Below are 23,100 nucleotides of genomic sequence, written 5' to 3'. Positions count from 1 at the left end.
TCCAAACTTTTCAAGCCTGTGCAGCCATTGAATGAGTCCGGGTCAAGGCCATGTGTGTGACTGTACACAAACTGACTTATTGAAGGCATGATTCTCTTGAATCATTTAAGATTCTTCAGAAAGATGGTTTCGAGACGGATAATTCTGGAAAGGTATCAGTTTGAATTCCCTGAATGGGATAAGCAGTCAGTCCTAAACATTGATGTGTGGTCAACATTTGAACATGTGTGGTCTTGTTTCTGTCAAAAGACTGGAGTAAGTTTTTATGTAACTTTGGATAGAAACTTGAGTAGAAGTTTTAAAATGATGGCGACTAACGGGATCGGGTGGTCAGGCTGGCTGACCTGGTTGATGCACGACATTGATCCCAATTGCGTGGATCGATGCTCATGATGTCAATCACTGGATCGTCTGGTCCAGATTCGATTGTTTACAGACCGCCGTCATATAGCTGGAATATTGCCGAGTAGAGTGCGGCGTTAAACAACAAACAAACAAACAAAAATAACAAAGATGAATCTTCTGTGATCTTGTTGCCTTCAAGTGCCAGTGTGCTCAATAGTGGATAATATCAATCCCCGTGAGACCAAGCCCAGTTATCGCTCTTCAAAAACAAGAGGGAGGCTAAGTCGTCTAAGTCGCTGTGCAGAGTTGCGTCACGCCAGAAACCTATGATTGTGGGTTCGAATCCCGGTTCGCTCCGATTATGTTTCTAGGTTTGTCAGCACCATACCAGTGCTCGTGGGTTTCACCGAAGTGGTAAACGTCTGAGACCTGCATCACTTCGGGCTTTCCTCCCATATCAAGCTGAGACGCTGCGATATAACTGTAATACTGTTAAAAGCGGCGTTAAACCCAACTCACTCACTCACTCAAAAGCAAGACAAACCATTGGTTGATAGAATCACAATGTATACAACTAAACCAGGTCCCCGTTCACGAATGCCGCTTAGCTTACGACCTAGTTCAGGACCTGCTTTACGACATTTCACAAAATGTAAATATAAAAAATATATAATTTTAATGTCAACGCCAGAGAATATTCATTCTTGATTATCCGCAGAAACAGATTCCATTGGGCATAAAAGGTAAAAAGAGCGTTGAAAATTATATGAATGAATAACTGAATCACTGAAAATATGTGATGACACGAGATGTTGGCGAAAAGGGTAAGCATGATACTGCCCTACCGGAAGCACCGTCACTTTCACAATTTGTATAAACAAATAAGTGTTGTTGCCTGACGTAAGCCCGTCGATTTCCTAACTTGTAAAGCACATTCGTGACCAACTCGTGTTATTCCGGGACAAGCCGATCTTCTTGCAGGTTACGGAAAGGGGCGAGTGGTGACGAATGTTGTAAAGCAATGCAATGTAACCCCACGGGAAATCGCACCTCTTTAATGTTCATCTCGATACTGCCAAGTACCATACTTGAATGAAATATAGTAGATAAGTATAGATACTACAAAACTATCGACGTTTCATGATAGTCTGTTACACAACATGGTGTGGAATAAAGCGACAAAACCCTTTCCATATCCAAAAGTAGTCTCTGCATAAAAAGCAGAGTCGATTGTACAATTCCGACTTTATCATGAGTATGAGCACTATGAAATATTAATGATACCAGGTGTTCGCGAAAAAGTGATCGTATCCTACCCCGCCGGTGCCACCCGCCACAAACACATGCAAGGGCAAGTCAATTGTTCACCTGAAAAAAAACCCCAGAAAAATATGGTACATTTGATAAAAGGGAATTGCATCGGACATGATTTGTGTCACTGATGCGTCAAATTTGGATATGTCCTCCACATGTCTACCAAAAAAACTTTTGAAAGATTTACAGAGGCCTTGTATGTTTGTTGTAACCTCGATCAAACAACTTCTGAGCATGAGGCCTATGACGCTCATTGAAATCATGGTAGAAAGAGCATGCTCGATTGTATCTCAAACGTTGTGGAATGTAAACACCAATGGCTGGGGCTGCTGGAATATTGCTCGACATGAAGGTAAAGCTGACTACTGGAAATTTGAACTTATCCCTCTTGTCATACAGTCTTGTTGAGAGTGTTTTGCCACTCTGAATCTTGAAATCCTTGGTCAGCTTGGCATGTTGTTGGGAAAATGATAAAATCATGTTTCAGTTTTAGTCACCATCAAACATGGGTGTGTACGGTCTTTTCCCCGACAGTTGCATATAGCAATGGGTACTCTACGGGGATGTGGTTACGAGCTTCACCCCCGCCATCTTATTCACCAGATCTGGCCCCTAGTGACTACCACCTGTTTTCAAATGTGTAAACAAAAATAATTTGCGAGCTCAGAGGTTTAATCATAGTTATTCTATTATCCATGACGGGATCCGCAAACAAGCCGTACTGGCTTATAGTAATGCATCTCCGTACATTCAAAAACTACCCGTGAAGATCCGGGGTAGAATAGGTCATCAGCAACCCATGCTTGCCGTAAAAAACGACTGTTTGTCGTAAGAGGCGACTAACGGGATCGGGTGGTCAGGCTCGCTGACTTGGTTGATACATGTCATTTTATCCCAAAGGCGTGGATCGATGCTCATGATGTCAATGACTGGATTGTCTGGTCCAGACTCGATTATTTACAGACCGCTGTCATATACCTGGAACGCGGCGTTAAACAACAAACAAACAAACAAACAAACAAACAAATAAAACATTGTCTTATGGTACATGTATACATTAAGAAGACATTCCCAAATGTGACGCTTCAGTGACAAAAATGTCCGATGCAATTCCTTCTTTCGACTTGTATCATATGTTTCCGGTTTATTTTTCAGGTGAACAATTGACTTGCCTTTGTATGTGTTTGTGACAGATGCCGCCAGTGGGGCAAGATATTCTCACCTTTTCGCGGGCAATCGATATTATCAGTATTTGATAGCGATTCATGATGTATTCGGAATCGTACTATCGACTCTGCTTTGGGCAGAGATTTCTTATGAACGTGGACAGGGTTGTGTCTTTTATATTTATCTCTGTTATAACCGAATTTGGATTATTTAGGATTATTTTCCCAATGGGCAGGTGAAATATTACGATTAAGTTTTCTGGCATATCCTTCCTCCAAGGAGCAACACCTGGACGCACGAGAACCGTCTTATATGGAATATCTGCCTCGGTAGGGGCATTGTACATACGGTCTGTTTGTGTAGGGGGCGGTCAGGTAGCCTAGTGGTTAAAGCGTTCGCTCGTCACGCCCCGGGTTCGATTCCCGACATGGGTACAATGTGTGAAACATTTCTGGTGTCCCCCGCCCTGATATTGCTGGAATATTGCTAAAAGCGGCGTAAAACCTTACTCACTCACTCACTGTTTGTGTAGCCGAGATGTAAGTTACACGTGCTTTATAATTTAACACTGTGATGAGCATGCTGTGCTTTATATTTAACACTACGATGAATGTGTCCTGCTTTATGTTTGATAGTGCGGTGAGTTTACTGTGCTTACTGTTTATAACTGTGGTGAGTCTCGTATTTATATTTAACACTTTGATTAATGTCTCGTGCTTTATGTTTGATACTGCGGTGAATATTCCGTGCTTTTTATTCAACAGTGTGATGAGTGTGCCGTGCTTTATATTTAACACTGTGATGAGTCTCGTGCTTTATATTGAACACTGTGATGAGTGTGCCGTGCTTTATATTTAACACTGTGATGAGTCTCGTGCTTTTTATTCAACAGTGTGATGAGTGTGCCGTGCTTTATATTTAACACTGTGATGAGTCTCGTGCTTTATATTTAACACTGTGATGAGTCTCGTGCTTTATATTGAACACTGTGATGATTGTGCCGTGCTTTTTATTCAACACTGTGATGAGGGTGCCGTGCTTTATATTTAACACTGTGATTAATGTCTCGTGCTTTATGTTTCTTACTGTGATGAGTCTCGCGTCCCAAGACAGTGCTCTTCGGTTACTGCGCTTCCCTGTCGCCTGTCTTCATGATATACGTGATGGACACAGCACCACACCATACATACAGTTTATAGTTGTGGGTTTATTTTTATGTTCTGTACATCTAATTATGTTTTTTTTGCAATAACATGTTTATATTACCAGCTATTGTCCCCGGATCGGTATTTACACATTAAGCACTGTTGCTCTTTTACCAATCCGGATTTCATTTATACGAAATGAAAATATTAACAAAGAGAGTCTTTCAGCAAACGAATGAATGATTATTTACACTTAATATAAACATATTAACAATGTTGACAGGGTGACACACTTGGCATATTCACTTCTGAACTCACTTGAGTGAGTGAGTTAATATTTATAGTAGTCACTTCGGCAATATTTCAGCCATATCGTGACCGCTACACTTGACTGGCTAAGATTGAGTGAGTATGGTTTTACGCCGTTTTTAGCAATATTCCAGCAATATCACGGCGGGGGTCACCAGAATTGGGCTTCAAACATTGTACATATGTCGGGAATCGAACCCGGGTCTTCGGCGTGACGAGCGAACGCTTTAACCACTAGGCTACCCGACCGCCCCTGATTGGCTAAGAGAAAATATGTGTACAGGACTCTGTTAGTATATGTACAGACTGGCGGATGGTAGTTGGATAGAAATTCTGTAAGATATGAATGATAGGCGTGGTGCAGCGGGTATGTCATCTGGAACGATTGTCCACGGTTTGGAGAACCGGTTTCAGAAATTCCGCTTCCTTCTTGAGTTTATTGTATGTTCCATCGAGTGACCGTATATTTCTACATTTAAAACACGTCTCCGCCATGACGAGAAGCAGCTTGACGTCGATACCACCTGCTGAAAGGAATCATAGGATGACTTGTACCACGTGTAGGTTGACACCACGTGACGAAGGTATCATATGATGGCTGGTACCACGTGATTGAGATAACCCAAGCGTGACGAGGGATGGAGTGTTTGAACCTCTTCCTTGATGAACGATTCATGAATCCATGTGGTCAGTTGGAGCCAAATGCTGAAAAATAAACACAAATAGGACACGGAACACCAATGTTTGGGACAGTGAGCATACATCATATATTCCCTCTTTGCAATATTCCCTCGATGTGACGGCGGTCTGTAAATAATCGAGTCTGGACCAGACAAGCCAGTGATTGACATCATGAGCATCGATCCACGCAATTGGGATACAATGTTCATGCATCACCCAAGTCAGCGAGCCTGACCACCCGATCCCGTTAGTCGCCTCTTACGACAAGCATGGGTTGCTGAAGACCTATTCTACAGCCATTGGAACAAGATATCCACCCCTGTGTTAAGCAATATTGCTGATCAGGCAAAACGTGATACGGTCATCTTAACTAATGAGGATTGGATTATTATAATATATGGCCTGGTTGGTTGTGTGTCAACGCACCCGGCGTCGTGGATTGTTGCTCATGTTATCAATCAATGAATATTTGGCTGGGGTAGATTAGTTCATCTACAGATCTCTCTGATAAAGATGGAATATTTCTGGCTGCACCTATGGATGAATTATGTTCTATCTTGTTTCTGGTGTTACTAGACCTATGTATATGTCCTCACCCTTTTCCTTGAGGCCGTTGTCGTAGTTCCTGTAGACGAAGTAGGTCAGGATGATGACGCCGACCCGAGTTAGAGCTGCCAGAATGCCTGCCGTGACGGAGCACGCGGCCAGAGCCGGGGCCACAGCCGGTGCCAAAGACAGACGCTGCGACGCCTACAGGTGGATTGGGAAAGCCACAGATATATATAAAAACTTAGTCATTCTATGGTTGTGCTGTGTCAGTCTATCGCAATAAATATATGTCATTATGTTAGTCAAGGTCATTCTCTGGTAAAAATTAGTCATTCCAGGTTTGTACTAGGTCATTCTATAGTAGTACCAGGTCGTTCCACATTAGTACTAGGTCATTATATAGTAGTACAAGGTCGTTCCACGTTAGTACTAGGTCATTCTATAGTAGTAGGGGCGGTCAGGTTGCTTAGTGGTTAAAGCGTTCTCTCGTCACGCCGAAGACCCGGGTTCGATTCCCGACATGGGTACAATGTTTGAAGCCCATTTCTGGTGTCCCCCGCCGTGATATTGCTGGAATATTGCTAAAAGCGGCGTAAAACCATATTCACTCACTCACTCTATAGTAGTACCAGGTCGTTCAACGTTCGTACTAGGTCATTCTATAGTAGTACCATGTCGGTCCACGTTCGTACTAGGTCATTCTATAGTAGTACCAGGTCGGTCCACGTTCGTACTAGGTCATTCAATAGTAGTACCAGGTCGGTCCACGTTAGTACTTGGTCATTCTATAGTAGTACCATGTCGGTCCACGTTCGTACTAGGTCATTCTATAGTAGTACCAGGTCGGTCCACGTTCGTACTAGGTCATTCTATAGTAGTACCAGGTCGGTCCACGTTCGTACTTGGTCATTTTATAGTAGTACCAGGTCGGTCCGCGTTCGTACTTGGTCATTCTATAGTAGTATCAGGTCGGTCCACGTTCGTACTTGGTCATTCTATAGTAGTACCAGGTCGGTCCACGTTCGTACTTGGTCATTCTATAGTAGTACCATGTCGGTCCACGTTAGTACTAGGTCATTCTATAGTAGTACCAGGTCGGTCCACGTTCGTACTAGGTCATTCTATAGTAGTACCAGGTCGGTCCACGTTCGTACTTGGTCATTCTATAGTAGTACCAGGTCGGTCCACGTTCGTACTTGGTCATTCTATAGTAGTACCAGGTCGGTCCACGTTCGTACTTGGTCATTATATAGTAGTACCAGGTCGGTCCACGTTCGTACTTGGTCATTCTATAGTAGTACCAGGTCGGTCCACGTTCGTACTTGGTCATTCTATAGTAGTACCAGGTCGGTCCACGTTCGTACTTGGTCATTCTATAGTAGTACCAGGTCGGTCCACGTTCGTACTAGGTCATTCTATAGTAGTACCAGGTCGGTCCATGTTCGTACTAGGTCATTCTATAATAGTACCAGGTCGGTCCACGTTAGGACAAGGTCATTCTATAGTAGTACCAGGTCGGTCCACGTTAGTACTTGGTCATTATATAGTAGTGCCAGGTCATTCCACGTTAGGACAAGGTTATTCTATAGCAGTACCAGGTCCTTTTACGTCAGAACTAGGTCATTCTACAGTAGTACCATGTCGTTCCACGTTCGTACTAGGGCATTCTATAGTAGTACCAGGTCGTTCCACGTCCATACTAGGTCATTATATAGTAGTACCAGGTCGGTCCACGTTCGTACTAGGTCATTCTATAGTAGTACCAGGTCGTTCCACGTTAGTACTAGGTCATTCTATAGTAGTACCAGGTCGTTCCACGTTCGTACCAGGTCATTATATAGTAGCACTAGGTCGTTCCACGTTCGTACTAGGTCATTCTATAGTAGTACCAGGTCGTTCCACGTTAGTACCAGGTCATTATATAGTAGCACTAGGTCGTTCCACGTTCGTACTAGGTCATTCTATAGTAGTACCAGGTCGTTCCACGTTAGTACTAGGTCATTCTATAGTAGTACCAGGTCGGTCCACGTTCGTACTAGGTCATTCTATAGTAGTACCAGGTCGTTCCACGTTCGTACTAGGTCATTCTACAGTAGTACCAAGTCGGTCCACGTTCGTACTAGGTCATTCTATAGTAGTACCAGGTCGTTCCACGTTCGTACTGGGTCATGTGATAGTAGTACCAGGTAGGACTTGGTCATTTCACGTCAGTACTAGGTCATTATATGATAGAACGTCATTATATGGTAGTACTAGGTCTTTATATGGTAGTAGAAGCTAGTTCTCTTGTACTAGGCCATTCTATGGAAGGACGCCGTCATGTCCCGTGAAAATGTTGACAATGACCTGGAATCTAGCCGGACATTGCTGACTGCAGCACACATAAATTCGATGATGGTACAAGGGCTTTGCATGTACGTTTGTTAGTTGTTGAACGCTGCACCCAGCTTTATGATGAGGATAAAGAATCGACTTTGGACCAGAGAACCCAGTGATTTACGCATTTGTTATATGATGACATGCGTCAACCAAGTCAGCCTGACAACCCGATCCCGTTAGGGTCCAATTCAAAAGTACAAGGTAAGATAAAAAACACATAATTCGAGATCTAATAACGTATGCCTGGGGAATCATATTATTACTTTTATTTTTTAATATGGTATAGCTACCTTAACTATTTTATTTACTTTATTCTTGGGTATAACTACTTAAGTCTAGGGTATAGGAACTTTTTTTGTATTTTTAAAAGACACGTGTATTGTTTAAGTCCCGCTTATTCGTATCTATTTGAAAATGTACCCACACACTCACTTGATTGTCTTCATATTTTGCATCTTACCTTGACAATTTTATAAATGATATAACCCAGCTCAAGGGGACTGAGGGCCCAGAACACGTACGTCATGATCTTGTGCTCAAAGCGCACCTGCAACAGGGCAGTTGTAATTGAGAATACAACGGGTACAAAGGTATTCTACTTGAGGTTAAGATGGACAAATGTTTGATGATTAATATGAATTTATGAGAAAAACACACTTCCGTCGTTCGATGGAATGGTTGCATTCCAAAGTGACAGATGTTTGTTTGTTGTTTAACGCCGCTCTCAGCAATATTCCAGCTGTATGACGGCAGTCTGTACATAATCGAGTCCAGACAATCCAGTGATTGACATCATGAGCATTGATCCATGTTATTGGGATCGATGGCATGCATCAACCGGATCAGCGAGCCTGACCACCCGATCCCGTCAGTCGCCTCTTACGACAAGCAGAGTCGCCTTTATGACAAGCATGGGTTGCTGAAGACAGATATTTCCGTTCAGAAAGTAAGCTAGTGCTGGCGAAAATATTACGTACTTGTTTCTCTTAACAATTTCGATAGACAAATTGGGTTAACATATTTGTAGGGGTAATCGATGCCCGTGGAGTTTATCATGGCTTACACATGCATGTCCCAAGACGAACCAGCCTATGGTTACGACGATACCGACACAGAGAACGACGATGTCGAGCGTGTTGACGTTGGTACCGTTTACAAGAATCAGTATGACCATGGTGATCTGAAATTAGATAATAAATGACGTCATGCAGCGACACGCTCACAACTTCAGGGCATACGGAGGACAATGAGATCACAGAACATCGGTTGATCTTGAACAGTTGAGTTACGGGCACGGTCTCTATATAGTTGTTCAACAGGCGTAATGTACCAGCCACACGCTCTGTTTTAGCATGTTTGTTTGTTTGTTTGTTTGTTTGTTTGTTGTTTAACGTTGCATTCAGCAATATTCCAGCTATATGACGGCGGTACATAATCGGGTCTGGACCAAACAATCCAGCTATTGACCCCATGAGCATCGATCAAAGCAATTGAGATACGATGAAATGCATCAACCAAGTCAGTGAGCCTGACCACCCGATCCCGTTTGTCGCGTCTTACGACAATATAGTTCGCCTGTAATTAATCAAGTCTGGACCATACAATACAGTTATTGACATAATGAACATGATCAACGCAATTGGGATACGATGACATGCATCAATTAAGTCAGCGAACCTGACCACCCGATCCCGTTAGTCGCCTCTCACCACAATACCAATTCTAACTCGGATTCTCCACGGAACTGCTTATATTTATTTATGGGTTGAATAATGCTGCAGTCAGCAATGTTCCGGTCACACCACGACGGCCTGTAAATAATCGAGTCTGACAAGACAAACGGGTGGTTGATATTAATATTAACGTTATTTATCACCCAGAGCAGGTTTATGGACTAAGTATCTACTAGAATCCTCACCCCGAGTTGGAGGTCGAGCTTGAGCAAGTCCAGGAAAAGGAAGAGGTTCTTGCACATGGACTGCAGCATAGAGCTGGCACCCACCGTCCTGAAGATGAGGTTCCCTGACAGCATGTACTCCCTCCCCAGCCACCCACCCATCAGCGCCACGAATGGTGCCAGGAAGCATGCGATGATCAGTCGGACCTGGAAAAGACAAGGACGCAATTGAGCTGAGCTGGATATTGTTTAAGATTTAAAAGACGTGTCAACAAAGAAAGGAGGAGCTACATCACTTTCATACGAAGGTGTCCCAGTCGTGGATGTTGATTTTGTGAAACGTTCTCTGATTGGACTATCGGTATGTGCGATAGTCCAATCATATTTAGCACAGGAAAGTGGGCTCGATAAACCAAGGGTGGAAACAAGACTAAAAAAGGCTAGTGGGCGCTCTTGCCTCGGGAAGATCAGCTACAAGACAATCATGTGTGAATGTGTACATGTACCGACCAGTTTGATGGTGCCTTCCTTGCCCACGGAGTAGTTGACGATGAGGTAGATGAGCATGATGACGGTGGTGATGACGAGGATGAAGATTTCATACGGGCGTTCCTTCAGCACTCCGTGCACCAGATAGAATGAGCAGAAGCCTACGGATGAAGACCAGTGTGAGTGACTAAGATGGGTTCAACGACGCTTTGAACAGTATTTCAGTCATTTCACGGCGTGTCAGCTTGATGTGTGTGTGTGTGTGTGTGTTGGGGGGGGGGGGGGGGGGGGGGGGGGGGGGGGGGCTGGGCGGAAACCAAACTGACGTTGCCCGTGCACGCTTACCGTGTTGGGGAAATCCATGCACAAGCACAGGTATAATGCCAAACAAACCATGGATCTGAATCTGGGCGAATTTGTGAATCGTATCCACGACCAGCGGATCCTGGTATGACGAAGGTAAACAATTACACTCAACGAAATGCGACGCCTGATACCACTGTGCCAACCATGGCATGTGTACTGTGACTCACACACCTTGTGACATCTAATCGACAGGAAGGCATTCATGGTGCAGTCGTCTAAGGCGCCGAAATGTTGCTGTTATGGTTGCGTTCTTTGGGCACGCAAGAAACCTATGATCGTGGGTTCGAATCCCGATTCGCCCCGATTATGTTTCTAGGTTTGTCAGCATCATACATGTGCTCTGGTTTCACCAAAGGGGTAAACGTCTGTGACCTGCATCACTTCGGGCTTTCCTCCCACATTAAGCAGACACATCCAGAACGGGAATACTGTTCTAAGAGGAGTTAAACTCAACTCACTCACTCATTCTAATAGGCAACTAACAACATACACTATTAATTTAGATTTTTTACCAATTTCAATCATTTCCAAATCGCGCTAACAATGTGTTAAGTTTGTTCAAATCCAATATATGTATATTACCCATATCTGATCATGTTTTAAGATACTATGAACTGCTAAACTTATATACCTCGTGTACCAATGTTACAGTCTAATGAATTGAAAAAAATATATTTTTAAAAAAAGGAAAAAAAAGAAGAAATAAAAATATGTTCTATAAAACCCTTTCCGCTGGACGCACATGCATTGACAATGATGACGAGGGCGAAGACAAAGTCCGCCTGAGCCTTGTCCACAGTAGCCAGCTTGTAGATGGTGAAGGCGGTGGATGCGATGATGGCGATTCCAGAGAGAGCGAGGAACACCTTCTCTTTCATCTCAATATCCTTGATCTTCCGCATCTGTAACAGGTTCGTGATTTGAATTGAAGGCAGCTATCCTACATCAACAGTAGTGTCTAGTTCTGGAGAAACTAGCTAAAGCTCAACCATAAGGCTACTCCCCTACCCCCATCACACACATCTGATCTGAGCATGATAAGGGTGTGAATGAATGTTGTTTTGTTACAATTCTTCAGTTTCGGTAGTACATAGTGAGGTGAGGTGAAATGGCGTTTAACATCGCGTCCAAGATCATTACACTTATACAGCGATGTCCAAGCAGGTATGTGGGTGGGTGTGGCTGGCTGCTTGTACTAGTCCGGACTAATGTCGATTTTATAGTGCGAGCCCACTGAGATACCATGCCGCAGGTCTGGTGGTTGCAAAGTAGCATAATGGTTAAAGCGTTAGCTCGTGACGTCCACTATACGAGTTCAATTCCAACGCCCATGTCCACATCATCGCTGGATTGGTACTCGTCATGACATCAAAATATATCATCATATTGGTCTGAGAGTCATCGAGTCTAGATCTGCACCAGAAAAACCATTGGTTGGTGAACAACGACCAACGATCTTCGTCCGGCCGTTTTTATAGTGCTAGCGCACTGAGATACCGTGCAGCATTTTTTTACATGAATACTCCACTCACTCTTCGGCGTGACGAGCGAACGCTTTCACCACTAGGCTACCCGACCGCCCCGCCTTTTTTACAGATGGTGCTAGGTGGGTCTATATTAAACTAACATCTCGTCTCTGAAATGAACATATTTTACAGAATTTGTTTTTGTTAAATTATAGTTATAAAACATAATAAAAAGGAGCCCAGAGACTTTCTTCATTTTCAGATACTGCAGTAATCTAGACTTGCCAAACATTATAGACTTATAGACTGTATTGGATATATTTGTTTCGGGGTCTGTATGACAGACGAGGTCTACATGTACTACTGTTGTCTGAGAAACCTTGGAATATCAACATAAAAAGGAATACTTGTCGGAAAAGATCGATCTGTGTTTTGAAAGAATAGTTTGGGAGTAAAGTTCTTTGCTTGGTCCAATGGATTCGAACCCAGATTCGCCCCATTAACCTTCATGTCCTTGATTTTCTAGCACCAACCTGTGTTACCGACGTGTCCGATGCAACTGACATAGTGTTCAAGACCCGTGAAGATCCGGGTAGAATAGGTCTTCAGCAACGCATGCTTGCCGTAAAAGGCGACTATACTTGTCGTAAGAGGCGTGGAACGATGCTCACGATGTCAATCACTGGATTGTCTGGTTCAGACTCGATTATTTACAGACCACCGTCACATAGCTGGAATATTGCTCAGTGCGGCGTTAAACAACAAACATACATACAAATCAAAGCAGCGTTTAACCAACTAAACCCCTCACTTGGATCATGGCAAATTCAATGACGCAGGCATGTTTTCTGGATACTTAGTTTTTAAGACATAGAAAATATAGCCATGTGTCTTGTGATATGTTACAATAAAATTAACACGACCAGGCGCAAAACTTGCGAGGATTTACGACCATCATGTTTGTTTGTTTTTTTTGGGGTTATTTTTTGTTGTTTAACGCCGCACTCAGCAATATTCCACGACGGCGGTCTGAAAATAATCGAGTCTGGACTGGTCAATCCAGCTATTGACATCATGAGCTTCTGTCAAAGCAATTCAGATACGGTGACATGCATCAACCAAGTCAGCGAGCCTGACCATCCCATCCTGTTAGTCGCCCCTTACGACAAGAATAGTCACCTTTCACGGCAAGTATGGGTTGCTGAACACCTCTTTTACCCCGGATCTTCACGGGATATAGATCACAGGAACCCTCCTCATTTTCCAAATTCTGAGCTGAAAAATCTTGGACGGAAACGGATACGGATTAAAGAGCAAAGAGTAGGGATGAGACGGGTAACTCGGGTACCCGGATCGCGTGGATACTGAGTAGGACCCGGGTACCTACAGAACTACCCGGCCCCGTGGTTACTCCCGTGATATATTGTTTAATGACAAAAATTATCTAGAACTCTATGGTTACACCACAGCTCACTTATGTTCGCATTTCGTTTTGACTATGCACCAATTCCGACTTTTCATATGGTTGAATAAAGATATAACTTAAGTGTATGCACGACCAGATTGTTTAATAGATGTATCTAAAAAGGTTTGGCCAAGGCAATGGTAAAAACATTCCCAATCGGACATTTTGTACATATCTTTTGAGATCTACAGTGGGAACCCAGGTAGGATGGGGTAATAGGGTGGGTGGATACCCGGGTAGTAAATTTGGCGTCGTCCCAGCCCGAGTGCACAGGTTGTTTTTCAATAGGTATCGGGGGGTGCACTTGAAATAATAAAAATGCTCGATAAATTCCTTAATTCGGGAAACCATTTGCGAACGTAAGCCAAAACGGGGTCATTTTAAATAGATCCGGGTCTGCTGCTCCATGACTAATGTTAGAGCGTGGTTGCCAAGGCCAACTATCCCCTGCAGCCAGCACAAGTGACACATGTACCTCACACCCTGTGCCGGCACACCTGCCTACCGCGGTATAGCCGAGTGTTCTGACAACTGATGGGTATAGCTGATATGATAGTGCAGAGGACATTAACTACACACCATGTGTGTCATAGGACGAGTTGCTGACATACAATTAGGATTCAATCTGTTTTCTACAGTGTGGTTTTCTACGTAGATGTTTTTATAAGTAAATTTCATTCCAGTTTCAAATTCGATATTTCAACAAATGAAGAAAATGACAGTTTGGTTTTTTTTCAAATAAAAACGTGATTATGGGGATCATGGAAAAGTGTTACATCAAATGGGGAGGGTCAGCACAACTTTATATAGTCCTTAGATCAATCTCATCTATGAAACATGAGAGGATATGACATTTAGACAAGAAGTAGACATTCCCACGAGCCTAATCCCCTGATATGTTTCCTTATGCGTACGAGGCAGCATTACTGCGCTGATTGGCAACAACATGAGGTGAATTAGGCCAAGAAGTTAAACTACTTGAATTTTTTGCAAACTCGGACAAGAACCAAGTTCAATTCCATCAAAACATTTGATATTTACACCACTACCCAACACGACAACCTTCATTCCTTGATTCATGGGGCGGTCGGGTAGCATGGTGGTTAAAGCGTTCGCTCGTCCCGCCGAAGACCCGGGTTCGATTCCCGACATGGGTACAATGTGTGAAGCCCATTTCTGGTGTTCCACGCCGTGATATTGCTGGAATATTGCTAAAAGCGGCGTAAAACCATACTCACTCACTCCTTGGTTCATGGGACATTTGTCACTAAACAGACATATATAGTTTTACCTGTATCTTCAAAGGTTCAGGATAATGTGTCAAAAATTAAAGCAATTCGGACGTTAGTCAATATTTTTAACCACAGATTCAGGTATATCGACGATATGATGTATAGAAACTGTGACGTGACCGAAGAGCGGAAGAGTGGTAGAGCGTCCGCCCGGAGAGCGGAAGGTCCGGGGTTCGATCCCCGGCCGCGTCATACGAAAAGACGTTAAAAGATGGTACTTGTTGTTACCCTGCCTGGCTCTCGGAGCTAAAACAAGGACTGGTCGGCTCGGGGTCAGTATACTGTGTCTGAGTGGGGTATTCATGTGAGCTAGCACTATAAATCGGCATCAGTCCGGTCTAGTACAAGCAGACACACAAACACACACACGTACATGCACGTCGCTATATAAGTGCAATACTCTTGGACGCGACGTTAAACCCCATTTCAGATCACATCACTGGACATGCATCGACCAAGTCAGCGAGCCTGACCACCCGATCCCGTTAGTCGCCTCTTACGACAAGCATAGTCGCCTTTTACGACAAGAATTGGTTGCTGAAGACCTATTCTAACCCGGATCTTCCCGGGTTCTGTATCTGATAAAAATCTATAACAGACCTACCCAACTCCACCCCTCCAATATGAAAGTAGCTTAAAGAAACTACCCGCATCCCGGAACAGAACTGATAACATTTCTGGAGGCTGGTTACTGCTGACCCCCGTTGACACAGACAGGTACGGGAGGCTCATCAACAGTGCCACTTACCTTTACTAACTTAAGCCCAGAACGATGATAATGAGTAAACTTACTTATGAAAATAATTATTGTTCTCCAACTAGTTTTCTTAACAATGCAAACTCTACTCAAGTCCACGGGTTAGGCAGTGTGGCAAGCTTATGAAGTCTAATGTAAGAAACCCAGTCCGTCATCTCAAGAGATGAGTGTCAAAGTCCAAACGTCATGAGTTGTTCAACCCAAAAAGTGTCATGGAATTTGCCAGAGAACATAACGTACCGTGATCTAACGGTGTGACCATGACGCAGACACAGGGGATGGAAAGGAAATCGAAAACACACAAAATGGAAACAAAATCACACTAAGTAAACATTCTGCGCAACTGTAGACAAAGCATAATTTCACAAAGACAACAGCAATAATGATGTTAATAAAATAGCAGATTGACATTAAAAATCAACATAAATATGGATTGAAGATTTTCGTATAGACTAAAATATATTAATACACCTTTATTATATACATATTCATATCTGTCCTGGATAACTTCCTCGTACATACAATGGGACATGCAATATGGACGCCGGCACCCGATGTCTGACACTGGGAGAGACACACATGGCATACGCCAGTTTGGAGACAATGAGTGACTGTGGTCTTACGCCGTTGTTTCCTTCACATCTCGGAGGGGGTCAAGATTGGTCTTCACACATTGTCTGGAATGGAACCAGGGTCTCCGACGCAACAACCACTCCCTTATCTACCAGGTTATCCAACCACCGCGCTATTCATGTATTGGCGACACAAAGAGTGTCTGAGGTACAGCGATTCACCGTTAATTCTATGCCGTCGGTGATAGTTACGGAGGGGCTGAGCTAGACATTAGTTCACAGTTGAATGACCATGGCAAGTTGTATGTGTGTCTGCTTGTGCTACTGCGATACTGAATACCTACATTTTTATAACTCCCTTTATATAATGCTTTTGTTTGTTGAGACGTGTGCATATCTGTTTCAAGGGCATTTGAAATCGCAACGCGAACTTAAAGTCATGATGACCCGTATTGTGCTGTGTCGCAAAAGACTGATAACAGGTGGGACAGTAAAAGACAGGAGCATATGTCTGGCGGATCCAGGGAATGTGTGCGTGCGTGCGTGCGTGCGTGTCCCGCCCCCTTTCACCCGTGCACCCCTTTATTCCAAAGTCTGACACTGTTCCTTACATATATATGCTGCAGATACACATTAGGAAATTGATTCAAAACAACTATAAATGTATTTGAAAACACCAATGACAAGAAAAGTTAAAATATCTCTTCATAATATTTTGTAATTCATTATCACTGGTGATAAAGATATGTAATAAGTTGGCGCTGTTCTATAACGGGGACGCTTGGACATCTTTGTCCATCCAGTATTAGCAGACTCGTATTCAGTTTCTACATGAAGACTGACAACTGTCTTCAACTGGCCACACATACTTGCCCTGTGTATGGGTTGTAGATAGTGGGCTAAGCAACGCGATAGTGCACTTAACAATACGACCCGATAGTGCATTGCGAATGTCAGTTGAATATTTCCGTCTCTCCGATAAATTAGGTCCGTATATATCTTGTGTCAGCGCTCGGAGAGTTCCTTTAACGACATTGTCGTACCAGCTTCCCTCACTCACCTTCCCAGCAACCGTCGTCTCTATTTGGGGCCCCGTCGGTATTCCGAGGTCGGCGAAGGAGAGGGGAGGCCCATCGTTGTCGTCGCCCGTCCCCGCCTCCGGATCGTAGTTGGTACTGCCATATGGTCCGGACACCGGCGGTCCAGGCTTCACGTGCTGTTCCGGGGGTAGTGAACCAAACTCCGGGGACGACATTGACGACAGTACCTCTCACTAGAGTTGTTGCTAACGGAACGAAGTCGGCTACGTAGATAAAGTCAAACTGTTCTACTTTCCGAGTATCCGGGTAAGTATGACGACACAAACCCTTCCGTGTTGACCTCCCCGCTATAACGCTATCGGACCTCTCCGCTATTACGTTAGCGAGTTAATCGGTAATCTGATCGGGGACTCTCACAACTGTCCGCCGCTGAGTGTCTGGTGGATTAGAAACATTCGCATAGTCCATTAATGTATTGTTCGTTGGTGACAACATTCATCATGTTTCATGAATATAAAAGGCCAGACCGTAACATCGTGGCTTCACACATGTGAACGAAGTAGATATTCACACACATCCTGTTTTCGGATAATGTTATTATTACCTGTATCGCAGTCACATGTTTAGTGTGAGCAATCGAGTGAATATGGTTTTACGCCGCTTTTAGCAGTATCCCAGCAATATCACGGCGTGTCAGCTTAATTTGGGAGGAAAGCCCGAAGTGATGCAGGTCTCAGACGGTTACCACTTCGGTGAAACCCACGAGCACGGTACGGTGCTGACAAACCTAGAAACAATCGGGGCGAACCGGGATTCGAACCCACAATCATAGGTTTCTGGCGTGGCCAAGGGATGCAACTCTGCACAGCGAATCGCGGCGCCTTAGACGACTGGGCCACCCGTGCCCCCCGACACCAGAAATGGGCTTCACACATTGTACCCATGTATGGACTCGAACCTGAGCCTTCGGCGGAACGCACGAACGCTTTAACCACTAGGCTACACAACCGCCCCATGTATAAGTTAAGAAGTAAGGTGATATGGTGTATATGTTGTATAGAAGTAAGGTGATATGGTGTAGATGTTGCTGTATAGAAGTAAGGTGATATGGTGTATATGTTGTATAGAAGTAAGGTGATATGGTGTATATGTTGCTGTATAGAAGTAAGGTGATATGGTGGATATGTTGTTGTATAGAAGTAAGGTGATATGGTGTATATGTTGCTGTATAGAAGTAAGGTGATATGGTGTAAATGTTGCTGTATAGAAGTAAGGTGGTGTATATGCTGCTGTATAGAATTAAGGTGGTGTATATGTTGCTGTATAGAATTAAGGTGGTGTATATGCTGCTGTATAGAATTAAGGTGGTGTATATGTTGCTGTATAGAATTAAGGTGGTGTATATGTTGCTGTATAGAAGTAAGGTGGTGTATATGTTGCTGTATAGAAGTAAGGTGATATGGTGTATATGTTGCTGTATAGAATTAAGGTGGTGTATATGCTGCTGTATAGAATTAAGGTGGTGTATATGTTGCTGTATAGAATTAAGGTGGTGTATATGTTGCTGTATAGAATTAAGGTGGTGTATATGCTGCTGTATAGAATTAAGGTGGTGTATATGTTGCTGTATAGAATTAAGGTGGTGTGTATGCTGCTGTATAGAATTAAGGTGGTGTATATGTTGCTGCATAGAAGTAAAGTGGTGTATATGTTGCTGTATAGAAGTAAGGTGGTGTATATGTTGCTGTATAGAATTAAGGTGGTGTATATGTTGCTGTGTAGAAGTAAGGTGGTGTATATGTTGCTGTATAGAAGTAAGGTGGTGTATATGTTGCTGTATAGAATTAAGGTGGTGTATATGTTGCTGTATAGAAGTAAGGTGGTGTATATGTTGTTGTATAGAAGTAAGGTGGTGTATATGTTGCTGTATAGAAGTAAGGTGGTGTATATGTTGCTGTATAGAAGTAAGGTGGTGTATATGTTGCTGTATAGAATTAAGGTGGTGTACATGTTGCTGTATAGAAGTAAGGTGGTGTACATGTTGCTGTATAGAAGTAAGGTGGTGTACATGTTGCTGTATAGAATTAAGGTGATATGGTGTATATGTTGCTGTATAGAATTAAGGTGATATGGTGTATATGTTGCTGTATAGAATTAAGGTGATATGGTGTATATGTTGCTGTATAGAAGTAAGGTGATATGGTGTATATGTTGCTGTATAGAATTAAGGTGGTGTACATGTTGCTGTATAGAAGTAAGGTGGTGTACATGTTGCCGTATAGAATTAAGGTGGTGTATATGTTGGTGTATAGAATTAGGGTGGTGTATATGTTGCTGTATAGAATTAAGGTGGTGTATATGTTGCTGTATAGAAGTAAGGTGGTGTATATGTTGCTGTATAGAATTAAGGTGGTGTATATGTTGCTGTATAGAAGTAAGGTGGTGTATATGTTGCTGTATAGAAGTAAGGTGGTGTATATGTTGCTGTATAGAAGTAAGGTGATGTATATGTTGTTGTTAAGAAGTAAGGTGATATGGTGTATATGTTGCTGTAAAGAAATAAGGTGATATGGTGTATATGTTGCTGTATAGAATTAAGGTGATATGGTGTATATGTTGCTGTATAGAATTAAGGTGATATGGTGTATATGTTGCTGTAAAGAAATAAGGTGATATGGTGTATATGTTGTTGTATAGAAGTAAGGTGATATGGTGTATATGTTGCTGTATAGAATTAAGGTGATATGGTGTATATGTTGCTGTAAAGAAATAAGGTGATGTATATGTTGCTGTATAGAAGTAAGGTGATATTGTGTATATGTTGTTGTATAGAAGTAAGATGATATGGTGTATATCTTGCTGTATAGAAGTTAGGTGATACAATGTATATGTTATTATATAGAAGTGAGGTGGTGTATATGTTGCTGTGTAGAAGTAAGGTTGGTTGGTTTGTTCTTTTTCGCCGCACTCAGCAATATTCCAGCTATATGACGGCGGTCTGTAAAAAATCAAGTCTGGACCAGACATTCCAGTGATTGATATCGTGATCATCGATCCATGCAATTGGGACCAATGACATACATCAACCAAGTCAGAGAGCCTGGCCACCCGATCCCGTTAGTCGCCTCTTACGGCAAGCATAGGCTGCTGAAGACTCGGATCTTCACGGAGTCCCTTTGGCAATGTTGGCTAGATAATCACTTAGAAAGAATGAATTCTTCAGCTTCATTAATGTTCTCAAATCGTTAGAGTCCTGTAACACAAGGCACCTTTGCCCAGTTGACCCATGTAGCCACGCCCCTACTCCGCAAGGTGAGATACGTCGGTGATAAAACATGTGAGGCTTACCTGTTGTGATAATGGATCAGTCCTAATAGACTTAAACCCCTGAGTTGGAAAGATCAAATAACCTTTATCTACTCAGATACAAATGAACGGAGAAGTTAATACCTTTGAGATTTAATTAATGATCGTTTTGACGATGTAAATATCTAGACACAAAGATCTCAACTCAATTTGTCTGTTTTTACCAAAGTATGTATCAGTTCATGTACTGGGAAATGCACTGCTGGTGGGGACTTTGTAAGAAATAAGCAACCGCCATGGTTGTCTGTTCAACTAATCCAGTCGGCGTCAGTCGAGAGAATAGAGGAAGCTGGACGGAGAAAGGTCATACAGTTGGACTTTGGTGCTGCTGCTGCTGCTCCTCCTCCTCATAAACAATACTTATTCTTAGACATAAACAAGATACCTAAGGTGTGTTCCGATCGATTTCTAAGCGGGGTACATGGGAGAGGTACACAGGAAATATTTGTTGTTTTACGCCGCACTCAGCAATATTCCAGCTATATGACGTCTGTCTGTAAATAATGGAGTCTGGACCAGACAATCCAGTGATTGACATCATGGGTATCGATCCGTGCAATTGGAATCGATGTTTAATGTAAGGTGAGATAATTGGATAACCTACTACTATCACATTCATAATCAACCCCTTGTCCCTCCAAAGAGCGCAGGACAAATGGGAAATAGCCCAATGGGTGTGTGTGTGTGTGTGTGTGTGTGTGTGTGTGTGTGTGTGTTAGTGTGTTAGATTTGTTGGAGAAATTAGTGGATAAAAAATTCCGTCTCTGATTTTACAAAACAATATAGTTGAAAAAAAATGCTGAAGGTCCTCCAAACACTGATCGGCTTCTTTCAGACAAACGTCTTGTAGCAATGACTAAAATCTTATTCGAACGTTTAATACTCACCCCCAACCTCTCAGAGTATTTAATGGTAGGTCCCTAATCTTTTCTTTTCTTTTTTTTAAAACGCCGCACTCAACAATATTCCAGCTATATGACGGTAGTCTGTTAATAATAGATGCTGAACCCGACATTCCAGTGATTGATATCATGAGCATCGATCCACGCAATTGCATCTTCCCGAGGCAAGAGAGTTAACTGACTTTAAAAGTCGTTTCCACCCTTGCCGAACTAGGCTGAAATTCCTGAGCTCGACCGTAGCGCCACCAGTGGTTTTTACGAGTTATGTCCCTTCTAAGCCTCTCCTATGGGCCAATCTGATTCCACCTCTGGTATCACTTGCATTTGTTTCAAACAAAATAGAGGCGCCCTGTTAAGACGATCTGATCGATAATCAACACCTATATTGTAATAAAACGGGTCTTACATTGCGGAGTGCATCAACTCACGTGAGCGCCTTGATTAAAAACATGAAAAGATTTGGAAAATATCTGTTGCCAACGAGTTAGCGGTGTACATACATTGCAAGTCCTGCAATCGACCGAAATCTGCACGACACTTTACGAAACGGGTTTCGATTTCGTTGCGCGGTTTTAATTGGACGATGCATAGGCTCGCTAGTCCAGCCATAATTTTACTCCATAATACCAGCTTAGTTCGACAAGGGTGGAAACTGGACTTAAATAGTCAGTTTACTCTCTTGCCTCGGGAAGATGCGCAATTGGGACACGATGACACGCATCAACCAAGTCAGCGAGCCTGACCGCCCGATCCCGTTAGTCGCCTCTTACGACAAGCATGGGTTGCTGAAGACCTATTCCATCCCGATCTTCACGGAGCCTGGGCAGTGTGTGTTACAAGCATAGTGGCCTTTTACGGCAAGCGTGGGTTGCTGAAGACCTATTCTAACCCATATCTTCACGGGTGTAACGGTCTCTGATCATATCGGTATATAACTTCCCTCAGCATCAAGTACTGTTTCATTAGGTTGGTTCTCAAGGAAATAGAAAGCAAAGCTACACGGACATGAAACTTATCTGTTAGTGTAGGCTGAGTTAATTAAAGCTGAAATACTACATTTATTAAGTAGAATATGGTTAGGATGTGACCAACATTTCCACCTTGATTGGAGCCTTTCAGTTATTGACATTATCGGTGTAAATGTTCTATCGACGATGTGAGTAAGAAACCGAATCTTCGGGGATTATATTCTTTAATCCGCCTTCCCACTGGTGTCCATGTTCGGAGTTGGTGAGTTGGTTTGGCTGTGTGCGGCGTTGTTTGTTGATTAACGCCGCACTCGGCAATATTTGGCTACATGACGGCGTTCTGTAAATAATCGCGTCTGGGCCAGACAGTCCACTGACACGACGACCATCGGTCTACGCAACTAACAAGCATGGGTTGCTGAAGACCACTTCTTTTTGTTTGTTTTGCTTGTTTGTTGCTTAACGCCGCAATTAGCAATATTCCAGCTATATGACGGCGATCTGTAAATAATCGAGCCTGGACCAGACAATACAGTGATTGACATCATGAGCATCGATCCACGCAATTGGGATACAATGACATGCAAGCCTGACCACCTGATCCGTAAATCGTCTCTTACGACAAGCATGG

General features: G+C 43.0%; 1 protein-coding gene across 1 annotated transcript; it reads right to left on the bottom strand.

The window, feature by feature from the left end:
- Positions 1–3,387: 3,387 nt before the first annotated feature.
- On the bottom strand, positions 3,388–17,529 carry LOC139459125 (uncharacterized). The gene is made up of 8 exons (XM_071240574.1): positions 17,254–17,529; positions 11,384–11,543; positions 10,297–10,436; positions 9,808–9,993; positions 8,953–9,069; positions 8,350–8,436; positions 5,558–5,711; positions 3,388–4,985 (listed from the first exon to the last, which is right to left on the bottom strand). Exons 1-8 carry the CDS (start codon positions 17,446–17,448, stop codon positions 4,969–4,971), a joined length of 1,056 nt encoding a protein of 351 aa, XP_071096675.1. The 5' UTR covers positions 17,449–17,529; the 3' UTR covers positions 3,388–4,968.
- Between the last annotated feature and the right edge of the window lie 5,571 nt (positions 17,530–23,100).

The sequence above is a fragment of the Haliotis cracherodii genome, unplaced genomic scaffold, assembly GCF_022045235.1.
Source record: "Haliotis cracherodii isolate W230 unplaced genomic scaffold, xgHalCrac1.p SCAF_13, whole genome shotgun sequence".
NCBI classification, from domain to species: domain Eukaryota; kingdom Metazoa; phylum Mollusca; class Gastropoda; order Lepetellida; family Haliotidae; genus Haliotis; species Haliotis cracherodii.
The sequence above is the reverse complement of the archived record's forward strand: the minus strand, read 5'-3'. Positions and strand labels throughout refer to the sequence as shown.